This window comes from Pleurodeles waltl, chromosome 7 (assembly GCF_031143425.1).
Source record: "Pleurodeles waltl isolate 20211129_DDA chromosome 7, aPleWal1.hap1.20221129, whole genome shotgun sequence".
In the NCBI taxonomy this organism is placed as follows: Eukaryota; Metazoa; Chordata; class Amphibia; order Caudata; family Salamandridae; genus Pleurodeles; species Pleurodeles waltl.
In genome coordinates, this window is record NC_090446.1 from 1104592412 (window position 1) to 1104620408 (window position 27997).

Consider the following 27997-nt stretch of genomic DNA (forward strand, 5'->3'; position numbering starts at 1 on the left):
ACAGCCATTTCAACTGCTGTGTTGTACGTTTCGTGGTGATTTGTCAAGCAAGAGCTGAGAAAAAAATGGGGGCGTTCCAAAACGCTTTTCCCCCATGCAATTTCCCATAGGGATTTAGAACACGACTACAGCCCTAACCACTGGACAGAATTACAGCAAATTTGGCAGAAAGGGAGTAGGTCTTTGTCCAGAAAGAGTCCTTTTTGTTACTTGGTGTAAATTTGTTCAGTAGTTTTAGAGTTATTAAAGGAAAATGAAATAAAGATATCCAGGGATGCGGATCCCCCACAAATCCAGCTGTCCCCATGCTGATATCTGATTGGCTGCCAACACTTAAACCAGGAAGTGTTGGCAGCCATTTTGGCACTCTGACTCAGCTGAATCACTGTTTGTGCTACCCCAGGTGTAACAAAGTACAAAATGGCTCCCAGCCTCCCCCTGCAGACTTAAAGGACAGTGTTTACACGGCCAGCTTGACTTTGCCATTAAAACCAATGACAAAGCCACCCTTTACCCTAACAATATATGCAAGATTCACCTAAGTAAGGCTTATAGAGCCCTATGGCACTGAGCTGTGTATTGTTAAGTAGAACATATAATTTCTGTATGTCTTAACATCAACACTTGCAAATTATCGTTTTGCTATGGATAGGTTAGTAGCCCCATTGGATAACACATGGTTACCTCTTGTCACCCTAGAATTGCTAACCTCTAAATGGGACTACCTAACTGGATCAAAGGAGTCAAATGCATTGTGGCATTAAACCTGACAGGATGCCAAGGTCGTATTTAATGTCACAATTAAAGTTTAGCAACTTTTAGAAAGTTGCCCCTCTACTCCACTTCTGCCTGCCAGGGAAAACATGGGAGAAATGTGAACGACTTTCAGGCTTAAGAACAAAGGCAGTTGCTGCAGAGTGAGGTGTTACCTCCTCTCCCATGCTGGCCACTTGGGGTGTTTGCCCCGAAGGCAAGCTTCAAAGAGGAAGCCACCTTTGTGAGGGAAGTATTGGTAACACCCCAGAGCAGGATGCCTTTTGTTCCTGTAGACAAAGTGGAGACACAGCAAGGGAGGGAAATCCACCCCAAACCATTTCTTTCCGTGGTCCAGTAGCCCACTGGTAACCACACCTCTAAGGGGGCTACCAAGCTCCTGGTGACCAAAGAATTGTCGTTCTATCTTGAAAGGGGCAAGAAAATAGCCAAAAGTTGCACCTCAGTTTACTGGACCCAGAAGTGCTGTCCAAGAGTGATTGTGTTGCACCCAAGGGACACTTGCAAAGAGACTAGTAGACCAGCATCGGCTGGGCTGGTACTGCATCATTGAGGACTTCGCGGGACCTGTTCTTTCTGGCCAAAGTCTCCCCACTTCATCCGTTGACCGGGGAACAACCTCCAGGACACCCCCATGAACCCCACCACAACTGGACCATCTTTTACCTGTATCCTCAGCATCAGGACCACTCCAATTATGTCTATGGCTGTCATCCTGTAAAGTTTGGAACTTGCCCTAACAATACTCTGGTGGCCAGGTAACTGGCCAGAATGTCCACTCTGCCCCCCTGGACCTCTGGCCAGCCGTAATTGGACACCCAACCCAGTCCAGAGTAGTTGGACTAACTATTTCAAACTTTTTAAAGTCATTAAACTTTATGTTGACTAGTGCTTGTTTGCTGTTGTGTTTAGAAGTGATAATATCTTGTAAAATTGTTATCCACTGAACCTTGCAATAGATTTTGTTCATAGTTGTCTCTAAAAACTTCATAAAGTAATCATCTATTTTTAAGAATTTTTCATGTTGCGTGATTTTTTTTATTTTGCTCAATGGTTTACACTAATTTCTTTCGCCGAGCCTTATTGCCCGTAGCCACAGCAACCCAGGGTTGTGCTTAAGGTTAAGTAAACAAGCCCGACTGGACACATGACAGTATTTGAAAGTGTACTGCACGATAAGCCCCCACAGGCCTGTCATATAGTGCACCCAGATCATCGCCTACAGCAATGTCTTTGCCTCGACTTTAGTATTATTGGTGCCTTGGACATTGTTCATTTGAATACAGAACCTTCAGAATGTTTCACATAATGAGGATTAGGCTGACACTGTCAGTATTTCACCCACTCACTCTACTGATGCTGGCTTGTATTTAGAGCTTCAAAATGCTAATAATGCTTGATAATTCACCTGTGACTGAATTGAACTTCCTATTGGAGCCACCCACTGAGGTAAGCACCCTCTTTGTAGTGGTGGTCTGTAGCGCCACAGAGGTGTTGGAATTGTAGTTGCCAGTTGTGGAAACTAAGGCTAATTTGATTGCAGACATTTAACAACCTGGCCCAGCTACTTCAGAACCTTTTCTGCCTTTCAGTGATTCCCTCACAGAAGCTCTGACGACTATGTCATTGGAGCCATGTTCAGTGCCGTTGTTAAGCTTCCCCATCACTAGACATCGTAGGCAAGTCTGAGTGATATGGCTGTTGTGATACAGCACCCAATGCTGGAAAGCCTTGTAGTCCAGGCTTTAGCCAGTAAAGTAAACCTAATTTTGCTTTCACTATGGTCTCCTTAACTTTGAAAGCAGTTTTCCTTACTACCATCACCTCAGTCTGCTGTATGGGTGAACTGGAGTCGTTTTCGATACAGTAGCCCAACACCACATTATTTCTAGACAAGTTGGTACAAAGGACATAGGCGGTCTTCATCCCTAAAGTTATGACTCAATTCCATTTGGCCATTCGGTCACTCTTCCATCATTCTTTGATCTGTAGCATTCCTTGAAGGAGGGGAAATCTTCTTTTGCCTTGATCAAAAGAGGGCTTTCAGTTTTTACATGAATGAATGAATGATTGACACGACTTATGGATCGCACAGCTACTCTAGCAGTGTCCAGGTGCTAAGACATCTACTAGGTTGGAAGAGTAGGGAGAGGTTTTAATAGATTACGAAAGGTGGTCTCATTTGACAAGTTCCTAAATTGAATCAGGAGGAGGTTCCAGATTCTTGGCCACACGGACCAAGAAGGAAGAACCACGAGGCTTGCTCTTTTAAAGTGAGGAACCATAATCAGACGAGCCTTTACAAAGCGCAAGTCCCTCCCCGGATGGTAATGCTGGATAGATAGCGTAGTTCTATGCCGTGGAGAGCACGATGGACGTGGAGCATTGGACAGCATGTTACATCAACAGCATGAAATACCCATCAGGTAGGTGATCAACTTTTCGTCAGTTTTTCAAGTGCAAATGAGGGTAAGGCACTGCAAAAGATGACTCTTATGGTGGAGCGTCCTCTGTATCAAGATCTGCTATGCGCTTGTCAAAAAGCAACCTCCTGGGGGTCTGAAAGCCAATTCCATGAGAGCCAAGGCTGCTACAGTAGTGTTGATATGAGAGGTGCCTGCTAATTATATTTGCCAGGCTGCGACATGAGCATCAGTACATACTTGGAGGAACTACTACTGCCTTGACAGCCAGCTCCGGTAGGCAGACCATTTTGCCTTCTGTTATGCTGAATGTTTTGGTCTTCAGTCCCCTCCCCAGAGCCAGCACTTGTGAGCACTACTTGCCTTGATGTCTATTCTAGGAGGGAGGACTCTGTGTTTAGAAGTATACAGCCGAGGAGCAAGTTCTGCTTGCCTTTGGAAATGCTCTTTCTGGTGGATATTATGTCTAACCATAGATTCCTCCCCATTCTGTGAATTTGTAATCTTTAACATCTAAAAAGGTCCCAAGTTAGAGATCAGCATACTTGTCATCAAATTGTTTAACGATCTGCGTCTTAAGGCACAGAATGAGAAAAATGAATGAAATTTATGTCAGCAGGCAGGTGTTGCAGTTCCACTCCTTCCCTTGCAGAGCCTAATGCGGTCAGGAGTAATGTTGAAAAAAAAATCTACATCCTGTTTTAAACCTGTGGTTATCGTAAAGGTGAGCAATCTGTATAAGTAGATAAAGTATTAATAGATAGGGTTTTGTTCTTCAGAACCTAACCATGCTCCTGAAGAATGTCATACACGCCTAAAGCCTGCAGACATGACCTGGTTAAAAGTTCTCTCTTTCTGCCTAATCAGGTGGGAGACCAAACGGTCTGTATGGTACCAGGCGCATCTCACTTGCATACTAGTTCTGCTAGCTTCGTGGAGCGTGTGCCATTTAAGTAGTTCACATTTTGAACCGTGGAAATGTTGTCTTTGTTGAGCAGAACACAGCAGTGTTCCCTGTTTTTTGGGTGGGGCTCTAATTGAAAGTGAACATCTCCACAACCCCAGTTGATGTAAGTCCATCTCTTCACTTCATCATTTATCTCCTGTTAAGAACTCACTGCAACCAACTCTCACGGCCGAGCAAATGACCTCCAACTCTGTCACTATGTACTGAGCCACCTCAATCATTCCGTGCATTTGTGTTAACTAGCCACCAACTATATTCTGTCCAGGCCATCCGATATTTATCAATCATCGAAGCATATGAAAAAATGTCATTCTTTAAAGTGCCTTGTAAATTATCTTTTGAATCAAAGAGGAGTACAGGCCCACTAGCTTAGCCTGTTTTCCAAGATATATTTTGTGTCAAGATTTTCTGTATCTACAAAAGGAAATCTATACCTGCAGCCCTTCAAATAAGTTTTTCTGCATGCACCGAAACTGTTGAAACCATGGGTGCAGAGCAGATTACAGTAGGCTCCCCTGTTGCTCAGGATATAAAAGAGCATATTTAAATTCTTGTGCCACGTCAAGGATAGTTATCCAGTGCCCAAGGGAGTAGTCAGTACTTTAAAGTACCCCTCACTTGAACCACACCTCTAAACCACATTGAGCAGGGAAGCAAACCTGACTGTACTTAGAAATTTCGATTCACCCTTTCATCCTCCTTACATTGATATGTCCATAAATCCTTTCACTCTTTTAGTTATTCAGCCATTCATCTCTCAGTTCCTTCACTATTCCATCCATTTGTCTGTCCTTTTATCTGTTGGAAAGTACCCTCTTTTGGCATGGTTACCCCCACTTTTTGCCTGCTGTCAGTATGCTTTGACTGTGTGCTCTGGGATCCTGCTAACCAGGACGCCAGTGATTGTGCTCTCTCCCTCTAAATTTGGCTGCTTAGGACTTTTGCAAACCCCACAGTTGGCATACTGGTGCCCCCATATATATCCCTAGTATATGGTACTTAGGTACCCAGGGTATTGTGGCACCAGGGGTTCCCCATGGGCTGCAGCATGTATTGTGCCACCCATGGGAGTCCATAAAAAATTTGTCTGCAGACCTGCCATTGCAGCCTGCGTAAAAATGTGCATGCACCCTTTCACTACAGGGCACTGCACCAGGTCACTGTAAGTCACCCCTATGGTAGGCCCTCCTATCCCAGAGGGAGCAGGTACCGGTGTGTGAGGACACCCCTACATGAGCAGAGGTGCCCCGACGAACTTAAGCTTCATTGCACTGGACTTCGTAAGTGCGGGGAAGCCATTTTAACAGGGTACTGGGGTCACTACCTGTGTCCAGCTACATAATGATGACTGCAAACCTGGGCATTCTTGGTATCAAACCTTTCGGGATCATATCCTGATACTGTTGCCAGTATTGGTTGTATGATTCCATGCACTCTGTGGGCTCCTTAGAGAACCCCAAGCATTGCTCCTAGCACTGTTCTGGGGTTTTCCAGACAACCTGCGCTGTTACCACCCCACAGACCGGTTTCTGCCCTCCTGCTGCTTGAGCAGCTCAGGTAGAGGAAGGCAAAACAAAACCAATCCTGTGGGGGAGGGAGAAAACACCCACTCTCTTGGAAATAGGTGTTACATGGCTTGGGAGGGGTAGCCTCCCCAAGCCACCCATATGCTTTGAAGGGCACATTTGGTGCCCTCCTTGCATAAACCAGTTTGCACCAGACCATGGACTCCCCCACCCGACCTCTCCACCCCACCCACCCCCCGCAAATCGATCTCACATTTCTTCCCCCCCCCCAGAACAGTTTCTGAAAATTGCTGTGTCCATTTTAAAAACTGTTTATTGCAAATAATTCAAAAACTGTGTATCTTATCGATTTCAAAGTACTGTTGATACATGTGTGAAATAGGAATCTATTGAAGTACTTACCTGTAACTTAAATCTTGTGGTTCTAAAAATAAATTAAGAAATTATATTTTGCTATATAAAAACCATTGGTCTGGAGTTAAGTCATTGAGTGTGTGCTTCTGCGATTGTCTGTGTGTATACAACAAATGCTTTGCACTACCCTCTGATGAGCCTAACTGCTCGACCACACTACCACAAAAGAGAGCTTAAGTATTATCTACTTTAGCCTCTGTTAAGCCTCTGGGGAACCCCTGAAGCCTGTGCAAACTATATCTCATTTTGATATAGTATATACAGAGCCAGCTTCTTACACATGTCTCCCAGAGAGCCCCGTCTTCCTAGACACTGCCTACACTTCACTGATAGGGGGTAGCTGGACCTGGTGTAGGGTGATAACACCATAAGTGTCCACCACACACTAGGCCAGCTTTCTAAATCATCCACGTATCTATTCAGCTATCTCTCCTTCATTTTATATTTCCATCGACTCACCCTTCCAACCACACATTCATCATTTCACACGTTTATATACCCTTTCACTCGTCACTATCTGTCTATTTTTCATGCTTCTATCCATTCACCCTTTCACCGATCTATCCTTTCACTCTTCCATCCATTTTATGGCCCTCTGTCTGTGCATCTTTTCATCCTTTAACTCAGTCCTTTCACCCATCCTTTCAGTCTTCCATACATGCCTTCTTTCACCCTTTCTTTCACAACTACATCTTACCTTTTACATTTACTTTCTTATTTCCTTGCAAAATGTCTTTCTTCCTTTTACCTTACATTCTTCTTCTCTCCATCCTTTGTCTCTCGTCCTTTTTTTATTTATTAGTTTTCTCTCTCTGGAAAACTTGTACTATTTCTGTCCTTCTCTGTATTACCCCCATTTCATGATTCCACTGTTCACTTTGTTTCCTTTCTCTGTATATCAGCCTGTGACCCGCACTCGTCTCTGATGGTATTCCCTAGCTATTATTTATTAGTAGTTTGTCTGCAAACGGAAGAGGCCCACAAATAACTAACATTTTATTGGAGCCCAGTTCGCTAGCCTATGGTCCCAGTAGTAGTCCCCCTGCGATCCCCCACCCCATCCCTTAAGCTGGGGGTTCACTACACCAATGTGCCCCACCACTCGGCACTGAAAAACATATAATCAAATACCCCAAGCAATGCTATCTAAAGTCCTAAAATCTATCGGGAGCAGCCCCCCCGCCAACATTCAGGCCTAACAAACTGGAGGTTGCTGAAGGAGTGACTTAAAGGAACTTAGAACATGGCCAAATGAAGCACTGCACTCTTCACGCTTGGGCAGCACAGTAAGGTAGAGTACAATATGTTACTGAGAGAAAACTTGAATCTTGCAGGATCTTTTTCTGTGGTGACAAACCGAAAGCAGAAAACACTCATCACGTACACATCGAGTGGTGGCAGACTAGAAACAGAGATTGGCTGTTGGAAGTCATCTCCAAAGCCGGAGAGGAAAGATTCTGCCAACAGTTTGACTTTTTTAATGAAACTGAAATGCACTTGTTCCTGCACTGAGGTGGTTAAATAGGCACTTGAGAAACATACTTCCCCACACCTGACAAGTAAAATTAAGTCTTTGCTGGTAAGTCTGAAAAAAGTGAAAATTCTTAGATGTGCCAGAAGCAATAAGAGAGCAGCAAAATATATATTTGGATCTCATCAAAAGACTTTGTCCCTGAAACATGGACCAAAATAATTCGGGAAAATGAAACAAGTTCTGGAATGAGTGCCGTATTTTTTATTTACTCAATATGATTATTTTGGCACCACTTGTTTGAATTGTCACTTCAGTTAAGTATTTTGTACTGCATTTTATCGCTCTCTTGTGTGGATCTTTCTCAAAGGAAACATCCTTATTACTTTCACTTTCAGTGAGTTGTCCCTGAAGTCCAGGAATTCCGAGGATTGCACCAAGGAATTCTACGCTCCATTTTGACAAAAGCCAAGTCCTAGAATAACATTACTAGAACAACGATATTGCTACACTAAAATGTATTCAGCTATCTTTAATTTATAAATGACCTCATCTTGTCTACCTATTTATTTGTTTATTTTAAATCATACTTATTAGCATTTTAGTACAGATTGAAACAAGACATTACTGTAGTGAGTAAAAGGCAATTGGTGTTCGTATGTTCTTTTATGCATGTTAACTGGTAATAAAAGGTAGATGCAACTGCGACAATACTTAGTGCAGTAAATACAGCTAGACGTTATTGAGCCCTGGAGCCATCGGTCAATGCAATGTGAGACAAAACACTGGGAATAACAAAGCAAACTTAAAATTCAAACATTTAACATAGAAAACAAGTTAGTGCATATCCCAATTCATAGCATAAAAGCAAAGCAACTTTATTGATGTTACCACTTGGTGAAAACATAACTATTATACCTGTGGGTAGCACTACAATGATAAGGAGAAATGGGTATAGTGCAAAATTACAACTGTTCGGGAGCTTTCAACCCTATAGACTCATACTGGTGGTCATTATGACCTTGGTGGTCCTGCCCCGCCACGCCTGTGGTTGCAGTCATACCGCCGGCAGCGTGGCAGTGCAGGACTGCCAAATAATGACCGCGGAAGTGGATTGGCTGCATCGCCTGACCACCTTCGACCCGGCGGTCCACCTAACACCGCCTGCGGTATGAGTATCCTTACCGCCAGGGATTCTGTAACAGCAGTCCCACCACAAAATCCCTGGCGGCAAGGATACTGGCGACAGGAATACTAATTTCTGTCGCCACAACAGGACTCCACAAACTCCCCTCCATTTTGGAGACCCTCCCGACCCCATCAGAAGCCCGCCATCCCCCCAAGCAGCGACACCCCCGATCCCTCTGCCCACGATCTCGTACTGACCCCCCCGATCTCCATATTGACCCCTCGATCCCCGTACTGACCCCCGATCCCCGTACTGACTCTCCCGCCCCTGTACTGAATCCCCCACCCCCTGATCCCCGTACTGACCCCCCTCGATTCTCACTCTCGCTCTGTCTGTCTCTCTCTCTCTCTCGCACAACCCCCCCTCTATTCACACACACACACACACACACACACACACACACACACCCATTCATGCACTGCCAAAGTCATAATGTGGACCTTACTGTCTAGTGTCATACTATACAGGTAACAAAGTGCTTGGGGCTCTTGATAGTGCCACTAGAGGCCAAGGGAGTAGAGTGTCACCTAGTTTTGTCTATTAGGGTGACCTTATCCCAGTCATTAATTATAGATTGTTTTCTCCCCCCTCTGGCCTCTTCCTTTCAAAGAAGCTTTGCTTTCTCCTTAAGTCTACCTTTATATGACATGACAACAAGCAATGCATAGTCTGGAGCTCCACAAATTTACATTTCATAGTTAATGTAAGATGCTGGCCTGGTATGTGGTGGAAACCTATGATGTTGGCTCCTTATACCAAGCCCAGGTGACCTATGTTAGTGTATGTAGGCAGTGTCTAGGAAGCTAGAGCTCTCTAGGGGTAGCTGTGGATGAGAAGCCAAGACTTATCTAGGAGACATGCATGGTCCAGGGGACTTGACCATTGAAGGGGAACCATCAGCAGTCAGGAGAGTCGGCAGAATCAGTCTCAGCCCCCACAGGCAAACCACTGGCAGCAGGCACAGTAAGTCACAGTGAGGCCCAATCAGCACACCTGGAGAGGAGTCCCACGTCGCTGCAGAAGCAGAGAGGAGACTGTACTTGGCAGGATAAAGTACTGGGGGCCGGGGCCACTCAGAGCCTGAAGATCCCTTGGAGCAGGTGACAACAATCCTTGGTAGCTGCAAGAGTCGCAGTGCAGAGGGGTACTGTCCGGCAAGGAGAGGTAAGGGCGTACCAACTCCCAAGTTGGACAGAGAGTACCAAGGGGACCACTCCAGACCTCCACCTGTGATTCAGGATCCACGCGGTTTCAGAGGAGAGCAGACACACGCAGCCGGACGTCATTGCTATAGGCGCCTGCATGCAGTGACTCCTTCACTACATGGGAGATTGCTTCTTGCTTCTTGGTGCAGGATGGATCTCGCTGACCCCAGAAGATGCACAGCTGGGGGAAGGTTACATTTGCTGGAATGAGCTGGAGAAACAATATTGCAAAGCAAAGTCGTCGCCGTAGTTGCAGTCTTGTAAGTTTCTGAAGAGTCCAGTTGCGGTCCCAGTGGTCAGAAGTAAAAGTAAACGATGCAGAGGAGTCTTGGTGGAGTCTTGTAAGTTGAATCTAGGGACCCACCCGCAAGGGAGTCCCTAAATAGCCTTAAAAAAAAGGGGTTTGGTTACCTTACAAGGTGACCACTTATCAGGAGGGGTCTGTGATGTCATCTGCCTGACCTAGCTATTCAGATGCTCCTAGGTGCCAGAATCGAGTGCACACTTGGAGGAGCACTGAGCACCACCCCTGTGGTGGTGATGGACAGGGGAGCGGTCACTCCCTTTTCCTTTGTCCGGTTACCCGCCAGAGCAGGGATCACGGGTCCCAGAGCTGGTGCAAAACATTTTATGCAAGGAGGGCCCTAAATGTGCCCTTCAAAGCAAATCAGTGGTTTGGGGAGGCTACCCCAACCAAGCTTTGTAGCACCTATTTCCAAGGGAGAGAGTGTTGCCTCCCTGTCCCACAGGAAATCCTTTGTTCTGCCTTCCCTGGCCGATACCTATTAGAGTATTAAGCTCTATGAGGTTATCCGCTGTCTGAAAAGTCACTTTGGGAAGAGCTTCTGAACATTACGGAGACACCTGCAATAAAGAATCTTTAGCATCTCTGGGTAGACACAGCAGTCTCAGCTGATTTCCCGTTTGTGGACATGGCAACAAGAGCTGAGCTTCTGCTGTTTGTGCCTGCTGTATGGATGGAGTTGCAGCAAGGCTTAGCCTCAACTCAGAGGTCTTCTTGGGTCCTTTGCTTCAATGCTTGTTTGTCTGCTGCTTCCATTATTGAGGTGTATTCACATGTGATAAAGTCCTCTATCATTCAGCTCAAATGTGTTGTGGCTTGTTGGGATATTAAGTTTGTCAGTGAGAAGTAATGAGTGCATTAGATCCATGTCTGAGTTTTTGCTTGAGTCCTGTAAAAGAGGCTATCTGCACTGCTGCACTGCTAAAGTATAATGCGGATGTCAAAGGATAGTTGTCCATTTCCATTTGGGTTGCCTGCCTAACTTTCACACAGTCTCTTTCTTTGAAATGTAATAACAAAAGACAAAGCATACACAAATCCATCACGCTTGATAAGTAGAAATGGACAAAACATGCTAAGCATGACTATTTAATTAATCTCCATTGTAAGCATGTGTTGCAATTATGACATCTACATTCCCCCCTACACCATATATAGATTAGTTTTAAGTCTTTGATTTTAGACAGTCAACATGGAGCATTCTCAGGGTAAGGCAGGGTTCAGCCAGGAGCCACATTTCAGCCCATCACATTCATCCACCTCAAAATCTAGCATGTTTTTGTCTCAATGCTGTTGTAGACATCTGAGGTTGCAGCTTCTGCAGTGTGCTGTCCAAAGGAGAGAGAGACTGTCCGTTTTTTTTAAATTCTCTTGCAAGAGACCCATATTGATAGCTACAGCGTCAGTTTTCGTCTTAAGGCCTTGGTCATTGCAATTGCCGCCGAGTTGGCATTACGTCTATCAATACTGAGCTTCACTGTCTGAGTGGCAGGTAGATGTTTCAGTTTTTCAGTAGCAAAGGAATCTGTAACCTACATACTATGGTTCTCTGCGGAGTACTGGGATGTCAATTAAGCTGTTTTAAGTCTCCAACTTTCCAGCAGCAGTCGATGTTAACATAAGGGTGATGTCACAGTATTATATACTGCTAACCAGGGGGGCAGAGAGACAGCGAATCTGATGCAGGTGTTGTGGCAAGCAGTACTTTTAGCTGGCCCCCATCAGACCCACTTTGTGTCACCAGCAGCTCTGCAGGGTAGTACTCAATAACTGCAGTACAGGCAGCCTGAACATGTCACAGGTGAACCTCAAAAGTAAGGCATTAGCATTGTCCATGAGGTGGGGTTCTCCCTCTAAGTATATCACCCTTTGCAGCTGTAGAATGTTAATAGCTTCAGCTGTGAGGTTGTGCCTTACAAGTGTTGCCTTTCCATGGCCATGTCCAGAATTTCCCCTCTCCAGCTGCTTCCCATCACCCCTGTTAAGCCAGCCACGAGTTTCAAGGCTTAGTTGTAGGTAAAAACTTTGAGGGTACCAGTAAACGCTTAGAGCACGAGCAGTGAAGTCTCTAAGAGTCTTTGGTAAGACCATGCATGTACGACTGTCCCTCACTGTTTGGTGCCCCGTGGATAAGCAAAGGACACTGTTAGGAGAGTGTTAGTGATGAGGCATAGGGGATGTTCAAAATGTCACAGATGTAATTGGCTGCTGCAACCTTCATCTTTGTGCCCTGATAGTTTAGAATGGCTGTATCATTGAGGTGGTATAGTGTATAGAGGGGCTAGAGGAGAGCCAAGCTGGAGGAGAGCTATTCTGTGAGTCAGTAGGCTACCATACTGTCACCCGTGCAGACGAAGCATGCCTTCTTCATGGGCCACCTCCTTCTCACTTCAAGTTCTGATCCTGATGGATCAATATGTAGCACTACATCCTTCTTACAAAGTCTGATTTAATCTTGTCAGCAGCTCATTACCTGGGCCCACTAGTAGGCGCTCTGAGTCTTCAGTTGCTCCAAGTGTAATGCTCCATGGGGATGGGAGGGGTGAATGGACAGCGCTTCCCAAGTCAGGTAGCCACACCACAAATGAGACTGGCATCTGCCTGCAGGCAGTGGGTCCGCAGCGTGTGGTATTCCTCAGAGGTTTTCTGCTGCTGTTCCCCAGGTGTTGCTGCCAGTATCACAGCATCTGGCAAAGAGCAGGCAGGTAGCACTCCACACTCTGGTCATGCAGGTAAGCTGCATCTGCATGCTGCTCACTCTGCTGACTCCAGCCCGTTCTCCGAATCACCACACTCCACTGCAGCACTGGATGCAGCCTATGGTGGCTTTAAGGGACAGGAGGCAAGCATATTGATGAAGCATTAAGTTTGGACGCTAGTCTGAAGTGCTTCAGACATCTCGCCTATCAATGTATGGCTGACTACAAAACTATTGCTCAAGTCTTGCCTGCACTCTATAAAAAAGTGATTACTTACATATATTGGGCGTCAGTAGAACTTGAGATGAAAACCCTGAATGTTTTGAAGAAACCAGGTATCTTTTGATATTCCACTTTTCAAAAATAATTCACATTCCCCTAACAAGCGTTTTTTGTGCACCCATGCTCATCTTTAAAAGCCTCTGCTTCATATCTTTGTTTTCCTCTCCGTGACTTAGATCAACCAAGCCAGACTCTCAAGGAGCTGAATGAAGTGAGCAACCTCTTGTCTTGCCACTATTTATATCCTGTGGCTTCCTTCCTAGAATCTTTGTAATCTTCAGCTGTCCATACAGCCACTTCTTGACCACACCAGAAAAGACGATAAGGAGCCGATGTTGTGGGTTGCATCTAGACATATGATAGGTTGTTGTTTGTTTGTTCAACTTATTGGTCTCAGCAGTTCTAGCTTTGTCATTTTGTATTTAGTTTTTTACTGCAGGCAATATCACGTGACTTATTGGGTTTGAAGAGAGACTACCTTCCAAGTAAGTATCTAGTTTGCTCATTTCACTCAGTGTGAGTCTATCAATATTTTGTCTGAGGACCACTTGAAGGAAAAGTCTTTTATGGACGCAGTTATAAGATCTTGAATGAATTCCCTTTCCAAGAAAAAGCTCGACACTGGGCTTTGAATGAGATTTTTTTTATGTACATTAGCTTTTTTTTGTTGTTGTTGTTGCTTACTCGAGATCTCAATTAACATTTTAATTAAATCTGGAACTCCCATTTTAAACTTCAGCGGTAAACATTGTGCCATGATTTTATTTTAGATAATTTAATTTATTTGTCCATAAAGCAAATGATTTAGTGCTATCCAATTGCAACACAGTATTTTGATTATTATGCTGTAACTTGCATGTATAAGTAAACCTCACCATAGTTTGGCTTAATGTTTAGAGAGGAAGATTCCTGTTGAGAAGAAACCTATCAGTTTGATGAGCCTGCCCATGACGGGCAGCTTACGGAGGAGCTTCTCTGGTGATGAAGAGTTGACTCCTCCCTATCGAACCCTTCCAACACAGACAGCCCCTGAGGCCTTCCAGCCTCCCAGCACTAGCAGAGAGTTCAGTCCCAACCTCCTCACAGGTAATTAGTTTCATAAAGGTGGCACGGAGATACTACAAAACAAGACAGTTTGTAGGTGATATATGAGAAAATCTTGTCTTACTGACAGATTTTGCTGAGTAGATGTTATTTGATGTTTCTGTTTTGGGTAGAGAGAAAGGTGTTGACAGTATTTTTTTTTGTTCTTGCAACCTCCCATTTTCCTTTCAGGTGTATAACATTACACTTTTTCTATTCTGGGTACCAAACCTAACATTTTAGACTTCCCCTTACATCTCTCCATTGTTCTGTAATTCTAGTCCCTCATGTGTGCCCATTACTATCCAAAACTAAACACTCTTTTCTCTAGCCTTCTCGGTCCTAATTTAGTCATCATAGCTTTATAGAGGCATAAGGTGTTGGGATGTCCCCAAGTGTATTTGTTCGTGTGTTTTTTCTTCTTTGACACTAAGGTTTCTCTTAGTGAGTGCTCATTATGTCAGGACTTCAAAGATAGCAGGCCTCTAACAGTCATCAAATAACTCTTGCCTGCCTTCTGATTGCAAACTCTAGACATTAGGCCATGTAGTCTAACTTTGTCGAATTTAACCATTGTTTTACCTTGTAGTCGAAATACATTTACTTTTTGACTGACTTTTTTTCTGTAGACATTTTAGAATTTGATTTTTGCTTAAGCTTTGTTTTATCCTTGAGTAACTCATGCATGACATTTGAAAGCAACTTTGTAATGTGGAAGAGGTAGTTGAATATCGGTACGATAAACAAATATTGTCAAATTCTCAAGACCGGTGTACTGGTACTCTTTTGTCTATGGTGAAAGAGTATCAGCCTCCCTGCTAAAGTAAAGGGGGGCTGAGAAAGACTTGTAGTGATTCCACTTTCACCAAGAAGGTAAATGAGGTTTCAGCATTGATTAATATGTGACATTGCGGTAGCAGTTCTGCAAGGATAGGAGATTATCAGAAAGGTCCAGCCACACCGGGATGGGGATAGATGAGTGATTATATTTTGCTCCTACCTTACCATGGTCATATTGGTCTGCCCTTTCTATGTACTATCAGACACTTTATTCGGATGGAAATAGTATCCAACTTTTTTATTGCTGGCCTTCGTTTTTTTTACCAGCATCCTTGTCTGATCACAAAGTCTGGCTCTGCTTTCACTGAGTTTATTCTCCATGTGTTCCCAGATGTTCCAGTTTCTGGGTAATTGGTGACTGCATTATCATGATGTAGGCTACAGACTGCACAGACACCATCTCCCTTTCAGACTTGTCTTTTCGTGGTCTCTCTCAGCTAATCTTCTCTCCTAAACATGCAGTGGGTCTTTTTATGCTTATGACTTTCCTGTTTATCCTGCCTTCTGCTGACTTGTGCGAATCTGTATCAGTATATTTTGAGGATGACACTCGCATTGCTTATTCAAAGGTACAGCCATTGTTTTAGAGAAAGCTAGAGAACACACAATGTTTTAAAGCCACACTTTTGCAGATTTCCTCTGGTGCTTCAAGCAGACATTGTGCATTCCTGTACAATTAAGGCTGGATCTCCTAATGATCCAGGTCCCCAAAACATTTTTCGGATGGTTGTGGCTTTGGATGATTTTGCACAAGTGCTTCAATACGTATGTAATGTATCTCTGGTCCACACCTCAATGCCATCTCTCCAGAAAGAAGCCATGGTAGCTCTCTTCTGAAGACACTATCGGCAGTCACTATAGCCCTCAGAAATTACCGTTCTCTACTTCCTTTTGCTTCAGAGAATCTGGAAAGTGGAGCAAAAGCCCAACTCTCCTCATTTATGGAAAATAATATTTTAGGTTCTATTCAAGCTGGATTCCCCCACCTCCACAGTACTGAAATGGCTTTGCTGCAGTCACATATGGTATTCAGGATATAGTGTGCATTGGAGGCAGTGCTGCCCTTGTGCTGTTGTACTTTAATGCTGTATTTGACACTGGATCAAATTCCACAATCTGTGGGAATCTGCGATAAGGCACTCACCTGGCTTCCTTCCTGGAACACCTTTCCCACTCTGCTCTTTTGATCCTTTTCATTACGTTATTCCTTGAGGACTTTGGTATGATATGTATTGTTCGGTAGGATTCTCTCTCATCCAGACTCTTTTTTAATATCCATCTCACTCTTCTGGGCAACCTCATGTGTTGCTTGAGTTTCTACTTTGTGTCCTTTTTGGATGATACACAGATTTTAATATCGTAACCTATCAGTCATCTGTCTCCACCATTAACGTCTATGCTTGCTTGTCTGCTTTGCCCTCTGAACGAAGAAAATCTCCTTTCCTGTGAATGGGGATAGAACCGAACAGCTGTCATTTGGTAGGTTCTATTTCATCTGATCCATTTATATAGCTGGTTTTCTGAGATTTCTCATCTTCTTCTGCCACAGACTCTGTAAAAAAAAAAACTTGGTAATCATCTTGGACGTCTCTGACTTTCCTGAAACAATCAACATATTGTCGTCTTCTTGCTTCTGATATGTATGTATGTTACTAAAATAATACTGCAACTTTCTTCAGATTCTCTTAGGTCTGTGATTCAAGTTGTAGCTCTATCATGAACTGACTATCTCAATTCACTCTACAAGTGTCTTCTTAAAATGGTCCTACAATGTATACAAATTCTCCAGGATTGGATCTTTCATAGAATTACATGCTTGGATCATTCCTCATTGTCAAACTGGAAGTTCTGCTGTTTAACTAGATAGCAGTACAGTGTTATACATACCTTAGAAAAGCTAGAGCACATTCACTGCAGACTCTTATCCGCATCTTTATAAAAGAACCAAACTCCTGACAATCAGGCTGCAGCACTCTATAGAACACTTCCCTCAGAGGCTTCCTTCCCTCAGATTGTCTACTGCAAGTTGAGTGATGGGAGTCTCCATTAGCTCTGTTTATCTTATCTAGATTTAACTCCTTTTTGAGAGTGTCTTTTGGTAATAAATATCCTATCTTCAAAAATAAAATAACATCAGAAATGGAATTCTAGCTGCAGATTCCTCACCTTTGAATTTCGCCAGGCATCAGACTGGATTCAGAATTTTTTTTTCTGAGCAGTACCCATGCGTGCCATTAAGTGCTGTCATTTGATTCCGTGCAGCATCAACGGCGTTGTTCACCCGGAAGTGGTGTCGCAGTCCACCTATGTAGGTGCCACCCAGGCCAGTCAGCACTGATCCGGAGAAGAACTACTCCTCTGTCTTTTTTGACAGTTTTTTTTTACTTTTTGTTGACCATTTTTGGAGTGTGTTGCAAAGACAGGTATCTAATACAGACTTCTAGTTGCAGATTCCTTACCTTAGAATTTCCCATTGGTGTCCGACTAGATCTAGAGATTTTTCTTCGACAGTACCCCTGCGTGCTGTCAGGTGGCATCGGTCGACTCTGCGCACGCCGTTGGCGTTGTGGTCACCCTGATGATGTCACGGTAATATATAGGTGCCACCCGAAGCGTCCGTTCTTTTCTTTCTGCACCAGCCTATACGCAGATCCGGAGAAGAGCTTCCCCTAGTCATTATTTGACTAACTGCAACACTTTTGTCGAATTCTTTTTGATGAGTTTTGGATGAGTCAAGGGATGTCCCGGAAGACCGGTTTTTAACCCTGCAGCTCCTGTCACAGAATGATGTCAGTGACAGATCCGATTCTCATCTGTCTTTGGTGTCTAGAGTGCGTCCACGACCCAAAGTCATGCTTAGAGTGTCGGGCAATGAACCCGGAGGCTTTGAGGGAGCGGTCCATAAAGCTCATGGCGGTCTGGAGATTGACTCCGCGTTGTTCCCGATCTCATTCAAGAGGAAGGGCAGGTAACCGCTCGCGGAGTCATCACCATTCCTCTCGACTCTCTAGGCCTCTGTCCTCGGAGCCTGAGTCTGGGTCGGCTCCATGCCTCCCTGACTTTCCGGGAGCCAAAGCCACCCCTGCCCAGTTGAAAGAGTTCTATGAGGCCATGCGCCTCATATTTGGACAGACTGACCCGTCCTCAGTGCCTTAGGGCCCAGGAGGGTCAGAGAGGGAGCCCCTCGGGTTCTGTGCCGACGACTTGGGTCTCGGCTCCAGAGGGCACCTCAGAATCCACTCTTGTGTCCGTACGGATGCCGGTCATGCCAACGCGACCTTCTCTGGTGTCAGGACAGATGGCGACTTTCCAGACTTTAGTTGGACCCGCAATCAACGTCGATCCTATACTCATCCCCAATGACCCAGAGCCAGAACTGCGTCACTCAATGCCAATTCTATTTTCCATGGGCTCTACTGGGCCCAGGGCGTATCCTGACCTTCTTTCTATGGGTATGGATTTGGGGGACACTATAGAGGGGTAGCTGGACCCTTTAGAATACCAGCTTGATCCTGACATGGACTGGGTTCAAGATTTGGGTGACCCTAGCGGACTACACACCACTCCTGATGATGGCATGCCTTCTCCCCCTCCCGTGGCTACGGAGGAGGGAGCTTCATACTCCATGGTGGTGAGAAGGGCAGCTTGAGGTCTTGGACCTCGAACTCCCTTCTGTGGAGGGGAGGGCTAACCTCCTGACCGAGGTGTTTCACACTGGGGCTTCCACTTCGGAATCCCTCCTACCCTTTAATGAAGCCCTTACGGACGTTGTACTGGGTACCTGGTCCAGACCCAGCACAGGGGCTCCTGTGAATCGGATGTTTGCTCGACACTGTCGGCCCTCGCCAACCAACCCAAAATTCCTGACCCAACGTTCTACGCCTGAGAGCCTTGTAATCCAGGCTTTCTCTTCTTCTGATGCATTCCCTCCTGCTCCCCTGGATAGGGAATCAAAAAGTCTAGATAACTTTGGGAAGAAATTGTTTTCTTCTGCCAGTCTGGCACTGTGGTCCGTGAAGACTGCATGCCTTTCGAGCCGATAATCCTATACTCTCTGGGATACGGTCACGCAGGTGCTGCCTCGAGTCCCAGAATGAGGCCCGGGCAGTTCTCTCCCAAGCTGTTGCCGACGGGGGACACACAACAAGGTTCATGATTTGTTGTGGGCTGGATATGACCAACTCACTAGGCAGATTGGTTGCATTGACGGTGGCCTTGCGGCACTACACCTGGTTAAGGACATCTGGCTTTTCAGGAGATGTCCAGCAATCTCTAATGGACATGCTCTTTGACGGCACCCGTCTCTTCTGAGAAAAGCAGACTCGGCGCTGGTGTGCTCTAGGACTCGAGGGCTACGACTCGGTCCCTTGGCCTTGTAGCTGCTCCTCTCCCCACAGTCTGCTTTTTGTCCCTTTTGTGGCTACGGAAGGGGCACCCAGCTGCGTCCATTTCCACCCGGCCACCAACCTGCACATGCTTCACAGTCTCTGCATAGCCATGGACCCGGGATCCCACGTGCTCGTGGATCAGAGAGCCAGCGGTCCACACCCACCGCCTCCGAGCCTTCCTAGTCTGTTGGAACATCCTGGACCAGTTGGCGGCAGGATCTGCCATCACCTGCCCCACTGTGAATCCATCACCACGGACGCGTTGCAAATTGTCCGAAGGGTCTACTCTCTTCGCCTCCTCTTCAAGACTTCCCTATGGCCATGCCACCATCATACGATCATCTGTCAGAGGATCATTTGGCACTTCTCCACGAGGAAGTCACAGCTCTCTTGGTCAAGGGAGCCATAGACAAGGGCCCTGTCCCAGAAGTAGATAGTGGTTGTTGTTCCCACTACTTTCTGGTGCCCAAAAAGAACAAGGGCCTATGCCCTATCTTAGATCGCCAGTCCCTCAATCTATTCTCCAAGAAGTAGAAGTTCAAAATGCTGACTGTAGCTCAGGTCCTGTCTGCTCTGGACTCTTGAGACTGGATGGTAGCGTTGGACTTGAAGGATGCCTATTTCCATATTCCTGTCCTGCTGGCCCACAGAAGTTACTTGCGATTCATGGTAGGTCACGAGCACTTTCAGTTCACTGTGCTCCCCTTCAGCCTTACCAGTGCTCACAAAGGTGATGGTAGTGGTTGCACCTCATCTACGCAGGTTAGGGGTGTAGGAAAGTACCCTCCTTTTGGCATGGTTACCCCCACCTTTTGCCTGCTGTCAGTGTGCGTTGACTGTTTTCACTGGGATCCTGCCAACCAGGACCCAAGTGATTGTGCTCTCTCCCTCTAAATTTGGTTGCTTAGGACTTTGCACACCCCACAATTGGCATACTGGTGCCCCCTTTTAGTGCCCAGTAAATGGTACTTAGGTACCCAGGACATTGGGGCTCCAGGGGTTCCCCATGGGCTGCAGCATGTTTTGTGCTGCCCATGCAAAATGTCTGCAGGCCTGCTGTTGTAGCTTGCGTGAAAAGGTGCATGCACCCTTTCACTACAGGTCACTGCACCAAGTCACTGTAAGTCACCCCTAAAGTAGGCCCTCCTAGCCCAGAGGTCAGGGTGCATGTACCTGTGAGAGGGCACCCCTGCATGAGCAGAGGTGCCCCTACGAACTCCATCTCCATTACACTGGACGTAAGTGCGGGAAGCCATTTTAACCGTGTACTGGGCACAGGTCACTGCCTGTGTCCAGATACACAATGGTAACTCCGACCCTGGGCATGTTTGGTATCAAACATGTTGGAATCATACCTCAATACTGTTGCCAGTATTGGTTGTATGATTCCATGCACTCTAGGGGCTCCTGAGAGGACCCCACCATTAACTAGTCTTCTGGGGTTTTCCCGGCAGCCCGCGCTGCTGCCACCCCTCAGACAGGTTTCTGCCCTCCTGCTGCTTGATCAGCTCAGGCAGAGGAATGCAGAACAAAGGATTTCCTGTGGGAGAGGGAGGTAACACCGCTCCCTGTCAAAATAGTTGTTGTTTGGCATGGGAGGAGGTGCCTCCCTGAGCCACCGGTATGCTTTGAAGGGCACATGTGGTGCCCTCCTTGTATAAACTGTTTTTCACCAGTCCAGGGACCTCTGGTCCCTGCTCTGGTGCAAAACTGCACAACGAAAAGGGGAGTAACCACTCCCCTGTCTATCACCACCCCAGGGGTGCTGCCCAGAGCTCCTCCAGGTGGCCACTTGATTCTGTCATCTTGAATCCAAGGTGGGCAGAGGTCTCTGGGAGCATATGAGTGGCCAGGTCAGGTAGGTGACGTCACAGCCCCCTCCTGATAGGTTTTCACCCTGCTAGTTGACTAATCCCCCATACTTGGCTATTTAGGGCTCCCTCTTTGGTGGGTCCTCAGATTCGGTGTTAAAGTTTCCAGCAGGACACCTCTGCATCGTTTACGTCATCTTCTGGCCACTGGGACTGCAACTGGACCCTACAGGAACCGACAGTCTGCAACTTCAGCGACAACGTAAATCTGCAACATTGTTTCTCTGGCTCCTTCCAACAACTGTAACATTTCCCTGGCTGTGCATCGTCTGAGGGCAAAGAGTCTTTAGCCTACACAAAAAGTAATAAGGAATCCCCCTTGGAGTGAAGGAGTCACTTCCCTGTATCTGCAGGCGCCAACTGCATCAACGACCTGCTGTGTGGATCTGCTCTCCTTCGGAACTTTGTGGATCCTGCATCACAGGTGGTGGTCTGGAGTGGTCCCCTTGGTCCTCTCTACCAGCTGTCCAACTTGGGAGGCGGTAAGCCCTTGCCTCCTGTTGCAGGGCAGTACCCCTGTGCACCGGGACTCTTGCAGTTACCAAGGCTTTTTTTTTTTGCCTCCTCCAAGAGATCTTCATGCTCCGTGTAGCCCTGGCCCTCAGCACTTCCTCCTGCAACACACAGTATCCTGCTTGCTGCTCTAGCGACATGGGACACTTCTTCAGGTGTGCTGAGTGGATCTCACTGCGACTCCTGTGCCTGCTGCCGGTGGGTCGCCTGTGGAGGCTGCCTCCTCTTCTTGTGACTCTCTCAGCTGCTGAGGGTCACCCCGGACTCGTCTCCTTGTGTCGAGTACCCTGGACCTTGCTGGTCCTCTCCAGCCTTGCAAAACCACCTTCTCTGACTCTTGCATTTGCCAAGGCTTGTTAGTAGTTTTCCAGCACCACTGACCGACTGCATCACAACTGCCGACATGGGACATCACTTCTGGAAGTTCTTCTGGTCTTGTGCTTCACTGCTGATTTTCTTCAACCACCTGGTCCTGCATCCACAGAAGGGTGGGTAGTGGCTCCTGCCACAACCTGAGACTCCATCACAAACTGGACTTGGTCCCCCTCCTTTGCAGGTCCTCTTCTGTCAGGATCCACCTTTGGGTTCTTCCAGTCTTTTCTGCATCTTGCACAGTCCTTTCCCAAAGCCCTCCTGTTGGTTTTGGGGAATGCCCGTTACTTAGCTCTGCTTTCCTGGTCACTAGGGGTCACTCTTGTACTCAGCTCTTGGGATTCCTAGATCCTGTAGCTCCCCTCTACTGATTCCACTTTTTTGGCTGGGGGGCTGCCTTCCACATTCCACTTTTTTAGTATCTGGTCTGGCCGTCCCCTAGGGCTCTCACTATTTGCTATTGCTTTTACCAGTGCCTAGTGCTTTCTATACTATTTACTGATTGCTGATGTGTAGATAATAGTGTGTTTACTTACCTCCTGGTGGGGGAATGTCTGTTCAGTATTCTAGTATTTGTGTTATTATAATAAAGTACCTTTATTTTTGTAACACTGTGTGTTTCTTTCATGTGTGATAGTGCTGTGTGACTGTAGTGGTATTGCATAAGCTTTGTATGACTCGTATATAGTTTTGGCTGCTAATCCACAGCTACCTGTAGGGAGCCTTGACTTCCTAGACACTGCCTACACCTCACTAATAGGGGCTATCTGGACCTGGTTTAAGGTGATAACACCATAGGTGCTCACCACACACCAGGTCAGCTTCCTACATTTGTGTTGCAGCGGTGGGATAAGACACTTGCAAATTCCTTGCCACTCTGTCACTAGTAACTTTCCACAGGAAACACTTGCACTAGCTATTAGGTACATACACTTAGTTGTCAGGTTTTCTAGTCTCCTAAGTTTGGGTAAGCTAGGGTTTTAGCATAACCCTTGCTCCAAACTTTCCTAGGGAGCCTAGCTGTGAGGGTTGTTAGGTACACCTACACCACTCTAGCAAGAATGTATTCAATAGAGCACAACTCTCAAGCCCCAGACTCCCACTATGAAGGTCTTACATTCCAGGAGCTGAGGGAGATGTGTGCCTCTAGAAAACTGATAACAGGGAGGAATCTCAATAAGAGTCTGGGTAGGAAGTTGGCTCTGTATATACTATTTCAAAGTAAGAAATAGTGTGCACAGAGTCCAAGGGTTCCCCTTAGAGGTGAGATAGTGGCAAAAAGAGATAATTCTAATGCTCTATTTTTTGGTAGTGTGGTCGAGCAGTAGGCTTATCAGAGGGTAGTGTTAAGCATTTGTTGTACACACACAGGCAATAAATGAGGAACACACACTCAAAGACAATTCCAGGCAAATAGGTTTTTATATAGAAAAATATATTTTCTTAGTTTATTTTAAGAACCACAGGTTCAAGATTTACAATCAATACTTTAAATGAAAGGTATTTCACTCAGGTATCTTAGGAACTTTGAATAATCACAATAGCATGTACAGTTTTGGCAAAAATGGCAATAAGCTATTTTAAAATTGGACACAGTGCAAAAATCAACAGTTCCTGGGGGAGGTAAGTATTTGTTAGGTTCACAGGTAAGTAAGCACTTACAGGGTTCACAGTTGGGTCCAAGGTAGCCCACTGTTGGGGGTTCAAGGCAACCCCAAAGTTACCATACCAGGAGCTCGGGGCCAGTCGGGTGCAGAGGTCAAAGTGGTGCCCAAAACACATAGGCCTCAATGGAAATAGGGGTGCCCCGGTTCCAGTCTGCCAGCAGGTAAGTACCCGCGACTTCGGAGGGCAGACCAGGGAGGTTTTGTTGGGCGCTGGGGGGGGGGGACACAAGCAGGCACAGAAAGTACACCCTCAGCGGCACAGGGGCGGCCGGGTGCAGAGTGCCAACAGGCGTCAGGTTTGCAATAGGTTTCAATGGGAGACCCGGGGGTCTCTTCAGCGATGCAGGCAGGGGGGGGCTCCTCGGGGTAGCCACAACCTGGGCTAGGAAGAGGGCCACCTGGGGGTCGCTCCTGCACTGGAGTTCAGTTCCTTCAGGTCCTGGGGGCTGCGGGTGCAGTGTCTTTACCACGTGTCTGGTTCCTTGAAGCAGGCAGTCGCGGTCAGGGGGGAGCCTCTGGATTCCCTCTGCAGGCGTTGCTGTTGGGGAACAGGAGGGGTCAACTCTGGCTACTCACGGGCTTGCAGTCACCGGGGAGTCCTCCCTGTAGAGTTAGTTTTCCGCAGGTCGAGCCGGGGGCGTCGGGTGCAGAGTGGAAAGTCTCACGCTTCCGGCGGAAAACATGTGGTCTTTAAAAGTTGCTTCTTTGTTGCAAAGTTGCAGTCTTTGTGGAACAGGGCCGGTGTCCTCAGGAGTTTCTTGGTCCTTTCAGATGCAGGGTAGTCCTCTGAGGCTTCAGAGGTCGCTGGGCCCTGGGGGACACGTCGCTGTGGCAGTTTTTTTTTTTTAAGTGGGGAGACAGGCCGGTAGGGCTGGGGCCAAAGCAGTTGGTGTCTCCGTCTTCTCTGCAGGGCTTTCAGGTCAGCAGTCCTTCTTCGTCTTCAGGTTGCAGGAATCTATCTTCCTAGGTTCTGGGGGCCCCTAAATACTCAATTTAGGGGGGTGTTTAGGTCTGGGAGGTTAGTAGCTGGTGAGGAGGGGGTCACATCCCTAATCCTATTGGGGGAATCCTTCATCTGCAAGATGGAGGATTTCTAAAAGTCAGTCACCTCAGCTCAGGACACCTTAGGGGTTGTCCTGACTGGCAAGTGACTACTCCTTGTTTTTCTCATTATCTCTTCCAGCCTTGCTGCCAAAAGTGGGGGCAGTGGCCGGAGGGGCGGGCATCTCCCCTAGCTGGGATGCCCTGTGGCGCTGTAACAAAGGGGATGAACCTTTGGGGCTCACCGCCAGGTGTTACAGCTCCTGCAGGGGGAGGTGAGAAGCACCTCCACCCAGTACAGGCTTTGTTCCCGGCCACAGAGTGACAAAAGCACTCTAACCATGTGGCCAGCAACCTGTCTGGTGTGTGGCAGGCTGGCAAAACTAGTCAGCCCACACTGTAAGTCGGGTATGTTTTCAGGGGGCATCTCTAAGATGCCCTCTGGGTGTATTTCACAATAAAATGTACACTGGCATCAGTGGGCATTTATTGTGCTGAGAATTTTGTTTCCACACTTCCCAGTTTTCAGTGTAGCCATTATATGGTGCTGTGGAGTTCGTGTATGACAGACTCCCAGACCATATACTCTTATGGCTACCCTGCACTTACAATGTATAATGTTTTGATTAGACACTGTAGGGGCATAGTGCTCATGCACCTATGCCCTCACCTGTGGTATAGTGCACCCTGCCTTAGGGCTGTAAGGCCTGCTAGAGGGGTGACTTACCTATGCCATAGGCAGTGTGAGGTTGGCATGGCACTCTGAGGGGAGTGTCATGTCGACTTAGTCATTTTCTCCCCACCAGCACACACAAGCTGGCAAGCAGCGTGTCTGTGCTGAGTGATGGGTCCCCGGGGTGGCATAAGACATGCTGCAGCCCTTAGAGACCTTCCCTGGCGTCAGGGCCCTTGGTACCAGGGGTACCAGTTACAAGGGACTTACCTGAGTGCCAGGGTGTGCCAATTGTTGAGACAAAGGTACAGGTTAGGGAAAGAACACTGGTGCTGGGGCCTGGTTAGCAGGCCTCAGCACACTTTCAAATCATAACTTGGCATCAGCAAAGGCAAAAAGTCAGGGGGTAACCATGCCAAGGAGGCATTTCCTTACAGTCTGCATCTAGTGTTACTCCTCCAGGCTGACCAGGACAATGCAGGCAGCCAGGAGGAGGAGGAAGTGGAAACTGACCCTCTAATCCTAGACGGAGTAGATTTAGACCTCACTGAGGAGGGTCAGGAAGAATCTGGAGAATACCACAGCCCTGTTGGGAGCACTGCAGGCAGTGAAAAGGGGGGTCATGACAGTAGGCCAACCATTACACCTAGAGGGTTGTTTCAGAGAGTTCCTAGAAGGAGGGATAGGTCCTTGTCTGTCAACACCCATGTCTTCTCAGTATCTTAGCGGACCCAGTGCTCCAACACAGGGGCAGATTCCTTAGATAGAGAGCTTAGAAAACTGATATTGGAGGAGGCCATGTTGAGGATGCAGCAGCTAGCCCTAGATAGGGAGGCCTCAGCAGTGGAAAGGGAGAGACAGGAGTATCTCCCCATGGTGGCAGCAATCTTACCTTTAGTGACACCAGGGTCAGGGAGGACTCCCATGATTTTAGGAACCAGAGCAAGATAGACCCACCCTACAAAGTGGGAGATGATATTCCTAAATGGTTAACTGCTTTGTAGAGGGCCTGTAAAGTACAGGGTCCCTCCAAAGACAATTGGCAGCAACCTTGTGGCTCTCCTTCTCTGGCAAAGGTAGAGACAAACTCCTCACTGTCAGAGAGGAAGATGAAGATAATTATACGGAACTCAAAAATGCACTCTTAGATGGATTTGGCCTAACCACTGAACAACATAGGATTAAGTTCAAGGAGACTAAAAAGGAGACCTTCCAGGATTGGATAGATTTTGTGGACTGCTCAGTTAAAGCTCTGGAAGGCTGGTTGCATGGGAGCAAAGTTAGTGACTACCAGGGCTTATACAATCTTATTCGAAGACAACACATTTTGAATAACTGTATTTCTGATCAGCTGCATCAGTACCTGGTGGACTCTGCTCTGGCCTCTCCCCTAGAATTGGGAAAGGAGGCAGACAAGTGGGTCCGCACCAGGGTGAGTAGAAAAACTCATGCAGGGGGTGACCACAAGAAGAAGGAAGCAGGTAAGCATCAGGACAAAGGTGGGGACAAAGACAAAACAAGAGTCTTCATTAGGGCCCACAAAACTCTTCTGGGGGTAGGACTAAATCCTCTTCCTCATCCTTTAAGAAACTGTGATGCTATATGTATAAACATAAAGACTGTAGGGCAGGTGACAGCACCTGTCCTAAGAAAGGCACCAAGCCCCAAACTACTACTAATACCACTTCAACCCCTAGTGCCCCTAGCAGTAGCAATAGTAGTGGGAACAATAATAGTAGTCAGTCCAAAAGTGTAGCTGGGCTCACCTTGGGGACTGTAGGAGGCTCTGGGCTAGTCAGGGAGACCACTGAGGCTGTGTTGGTCTCTGATGGGAGCATTGACTCTGCCACCCTAGCTGCCTGTCCTCTTAATATGCGGAAGTACAGGCAGCATCCCTTAATAAATGGTGTTGAGGGTGACGTCTAGAGGGACACATGTGCCAGTGTCACTATGGTGACTGAAAAACTGGTGTCACCTGAGCAACACCTACTTGGTTACACATGTCAAGTGACTGATGCTCACCATAACACTTTGTGCCACCTTATGGTAGTTATTGACTTTAACTGGGTGAGGGTGGTGGGTACTCGCCCTGAAAGGTTGTAGAGTCCTCCGATCTACCTGTAGACTGTCTTCTAGGAAATGACTTGGAGACTTCAGCTTGGGTTGAAGTGGACTTGGAGGCCCATCCAGCAATGCTGGACATCCCTGGGCATATCTTTGCCCTGACTAGAGCACAGGCCAAAACGAAAAAGGAACAGGGAGCCTTAAAGCTTTGAATATTGGCCCAGGAGACTC

General features: G+C 46.7%; 1 protein-coding gene across 4 annotated transcripts in view; it reads left to right on the forward strand.

The window, feature by feature from the left end:
• Positions 1-27997, forward strand: part of MBTD1 (mbt domain containing 1) — a 527258-nt gene that overhangs the window by 427140 nt on the left and 72121 nt on the right. Inside the window, exon 16 of one of the 4 annotated variants that reach the window (XM_069200036.1) lies at positions 14152-14340. The exons of 2 other annotated variants lie outside the window; for them this stretch is intronic. In XM_069200036.1, coding sequence (XP_069056137.1) covers positions 14152-14340 — 189 coding nt within the window. Of the gene's footprint in view, positions 1-14151; positions 14341-27997 lie in introns of those variants that run through there. One more of the 4 variants, XM_069200039.1, reaches the window with a different exon arrangement.